The sequence below is a fragment of the Aethalodelphis obliquidens genome, unplaced genomic scaffold (assembly GCF_003676395.1).
Source record: "Aethalodelphis obliquidens isolate GAN/ISIS:26980383/991018 unplaced genomic scaffold, ASM367639v1 scaffold2053, whole genome shotgun sequence".
Lineage (NCBI taxonomy): Eukaryota > Metazoa > Chordata > Mammalia > Artiodactyla > Delphinidae > Aethalodelphis > Aethalodelphis obliquidens.
In genome coordinates this window covers 1-3,706 of record NW_020839960.1, presented here as the reverse complement: position 1 = coordinate 3,706, position 3,706 = coordinate 1, and the positions used below count along the sequence as shown (strand labels likewise).

The 3,706-nt window shown below is 46.9% G+C and overlaps 1 protein-coding gene across 2 annotated transcripts; it reads right to left on the bottom strand.

The window, feature by feature from the left end:
* Positions 1–245: 245 nt before the first annotated feature.
* On the bottom strand, positions 246–3,289 carry LOC113617151 (leucine-rich repeat-containing protein 37A3-like). Of its 2 annotated transcripts, XM_027100425.1 has the most exons (3): positions 3,183–3,289; positions 1,974–2,028; positions 246–1,893 (listed from the first exon to the last, which is right to left on the bottom strand). In XM_027100425.1, exon 3 carries the CDS (start codon positions 1,298–1,300, stop codon positions 398–400), a length of 903 nt encoding a protein of 300 aa, XP_026956226.1. In that variant the 5' UTR covers positions 1,301–1,893; positions 1,974–2,028; positions 3,183–3,289; the 3' UTR covers positions 246–397. The 2 variants fall into 2 exon arrangements, with proteins under 2 accessions (XP_026956226.1, XP_026956225.1); XM_027100424.1 differs by lacking the exon at positions 3,183–3,289 and having other exon boundaries at positions 1,974–2,106.
* Between the last annotated feature and the right edge of the window lie 417 nt (positions 3,290–3,706).

Genomic DNA, 3,706 nt, shown 5'->3' with positions numbered 1-3,706 from the left:
ACTGTAAGTGCAAGATCCGCAGGTTTAACAGTGACATCAGGCCACTGCAGAAGCTGAGCTTGATCCTGACCTAGAGAAGAAACTGTTGTCACAGGATGCTCTGCAGAGGAAACTACAGTCACATTAGAGAGCTCTGGAGACTGAGTTGGAGAGGATTCCACCTCACCATGAGACTCTGGATGCTGAGCTGTGGCTTCCTGCTGAGGTGGAGAAGGTACGTCAGGAGCCTGTAAAGCTGATCTGGACTCTACTGCTGGCTTGTGGCAGGTATAACCTCTTCTCCACGATGCTCCAGATACTGAGCTGGGGTCTCCTCTTGTACTGAAGGTTTATTACGTGTACTGTCTTCTAGAGTTCGGCTGGAGCCTCCTGCTGAACTGGCAAAAGTTCAACCTCCTCAGGTGCTGTGAAGGCAGTGTGGGGGCCTCATGTTGCATTGTAGAAAATTCTGCATTAGTAAGGGGCACTGAGGCTGAGCTGAAGGCTTGCGCTGATTTGGAGAAGGTCCCACCTCTGGAGTGGGTTCTTTCGTTATGGTAAGCTCCACATCTGCATGTTTGACAGTGACACCGGATAAGTCTGAATGCTGAGCATGAGGGTGACTTGGAGGTGAAACTGTCATTTCATGATGCTCTGGAGGTTGAGCTGGCTGTTCCTGTTGAGTCGGAGAAGGTTCCACCTCCCCTGAAGAAGGCTCTGGAGGCTGAGCTGGTTGCTCCTGCAGGGTTGCAGAAGTTTCTATCTCCGCTGGAGACAGAGCTGGGATCTCCTGCTGGGTTGCAGAAGATTCTGCCTCATTAGGGGTCTCTGGATACTGAGCTGAGGCTTCCTCCTTGGTTGCAGAGGTTTCAGGTTCTCCAAAAGACTCTGAAAGCTGAGCTGGAATGTCCTGCTGGGTTGCTGTTTTCACCTCCTCAGGAGGCTCTGTAGGCTCGGAAGGCTGAGTCGGTTGATCCTGTTCACTTGGAGAAGGCTCAGCGTCCACAAGAGGCCCTGGGGGCTGACCTGTGGGCTCCTGCTGGGTTGGAGAAGGTTCAACTTCCCCAGGAGGCTCAGAAGGCTGAGCTGGTTGCTCCTGCTCCCTTGAAGGCTCAACCTCTCCAGGAGGCTCTGGAGGCATAGCTGAGGTCTCTTGTTGGGTTGGAGAAGATTCTGTACCCTCAGGATGCTCAAGAGGTGGAGGAGTCAGGGCCTCCTGCTGAGCTGTAGGAAATTCAGCTTCCGTAGTGGGCTCTGGAGTGATGGTTAAGTTCCAAATCCAGAGGTTGAAGTGTAACACTGGGCAAGTTGGAATGAGCATGACGCTGAACGCCAGGTAGAGATGCTACCTCTTCATTCACTGGAATTTCATGTACATACTCAGTAGGGAGACCTGGAGCCTGAGTTGGGGCGTCTTGATAGAGTAGAGAAGGTTCACCTCCTGAGGGCTCTCTGGAGGCTGAGACAGGGTCTCCTGCTGGACTGGAGAAGGATCAACCTATTTAGTGACCTGTGGAGTTATGGTAAGTGCCAGATCCATAGGTGTAATAGTGAAATTGTACAAGTTTGACTGCTGAGCTTCATTTACCCCATGATGTGCTACTGGTCGAACTACAAGCTCCTTAAGTGTCTCCAAAGGCCGGGCGAGGGCCTCTTGAGGACTTGGAGTTTCTAGTTCCTCAGGGACCTCTGAAGGCTGAGGTGGAGCCTCCTGCTGAAGTGGAGGTGGTTCTACCTCTTCAGTGAGCTCTGGATGATGAGTCTGGGCCTTCTGCTGGGATGGAGAAATATCTCATCCTCCTCAGAAGACTCCCCGTCGTGTAGCTTTTGTGCCATACTTTCCTTGCGTGTGGTGTTGAGAGGCCTATACGTATCCCTATGTCAAAGTGGCCGCGTTCTCCCGAAAGAGCCCTCCTAGAAACAGAAAGGGAAATATTAATTCTGCATCTCCCCTGCTTTCTCTGGCCACAGTACTTTCTCCTCCTCAAACTTACCTGACTCTCACTTTCCCCTGAGCTTCTCTTACGCAGCAGAAATCGAAAAAAGCCCCTTGGAGGAAAACACACACAGTTAGTGTTACATGTCATTTTTCATCTCTCTCACAGTGTGTTATCTCTGGTCGTATTAGGACTAAATGGGTACCTCAGTCCATAATCACAATGACCAAAATCACAAGAGACCTGGGATCTTGAAAATCATTGCATGCATGCTGTCCTTCCAGTTCTCTGTGTCTGTCCAAAATGGCCCTCTAGTGTCTCTGGGGAGACTTTTACATGTAGCTTAGCATGGAGTATAGGCAGGATTTTCAGCCCCCCTCACCCTTCTCGGTCCTTGGCCAAGTGACATCGTGCAGAGAAAACACTGCACAACGGCGCTGGGCAGAAACACGTTACTCTCTAGATGCGCTTCACACCAGTCCGCTTTGGATATAGTCGCACATGCAGCATTTGCTGGGGATGTGGGTGTGGGGAGAAGGTGCTTTTATTTTCCTGGCTGCTCTATCCTGTAAGTTGAATCACACCAAGTAAACACCTGAAACCAATGAGCAAAGTTACTATACCTCTCTGACTTTCATACTGCAGGCTGTCACTGAGGTGTCAGTGAATTGTGGGATCAGTTTAAAGGCCATGACCAGCAGGGAAACACAAAATACTCTTTTTGAATACAAATAGAAGAGAAAAACATCAGAGTGCACAATAAGTTTGTTTCAGAAACTACTTATGTCCATATGGTATGTGTATACTGAATTGTGACATAAAAGGTAGCTCACAGCATAAGCACAGTGCGATCAGTAGAGAAGTCCTCAGTGGAAAGGGACCCTCTTCTTTTTGATAATCACTAGCAGTATGACCATGGGGCAAGATATTTTCCCTTTCTCCTTCTCCATTTCCTTATTATTAAAGGAAGAGACAAACTACTGTCTAACGTTTCTCCCGGTTAAAATTCTATGAGGTTTGGATAAAGGGAATAGAGAGTAGGGGCATAAAAAGCAGTAGGATGAGAAGCGAAGTTTCCTTGCCAAATTACAGAAGGGACTCATGTGTTCTACCTTTTGTCAGCTTTGAGTGAGGCCAGCCCCTACATCCCCAACCATGTGTATTCAGTCCTCATGATTAAAGAGAAGAATCAAGTAGTAGGAGGAGGAAAGGTGGCTTTGATTCTCAGTTTGTGGGTTCTGAATCTGAATTAATTATCATCCTTACCTCAATGAGACAGATAATTGTAACCAAAATCGTCACTACTACAGTTACAGATATTGCCAAGATGAGTTTGTTGTTATAGCCATATCCTGGAACTTCTTTTGTGAGCTAAAAATAATAAATAACTTTTTTTAAAACAAGGAGATGGAAGGGAGGAAAGCTAACTATTTTTAATCCTATTCTAAATGATAGTTAACTATTCTTAAAATACTATAAAACCCAATCCTTTCAGGCGAGTAGCTTCTATAAGAACAAGCCAAATTGAATGTTATTAATCTTATCATTAGCAACTTCTTCTACAGTTTATTTATCTACACATTATTTATCTTGTGTTATGTCTTTTCTCATCTACCCTAGGAATAGTGGCACACTCTCTAAACGAGCAAAGTGGGAGATCACTGTCTTAGCCAGTTTCATGGCTGAAGATAAGATACAGACTAGGAGCCCATGGTATTCCCGCTTGGGCACGTTAATGGCATGTCCTAAACTGAGTAAAAGTCCAGCTCCCATGTGTCAGGGGTTATCCT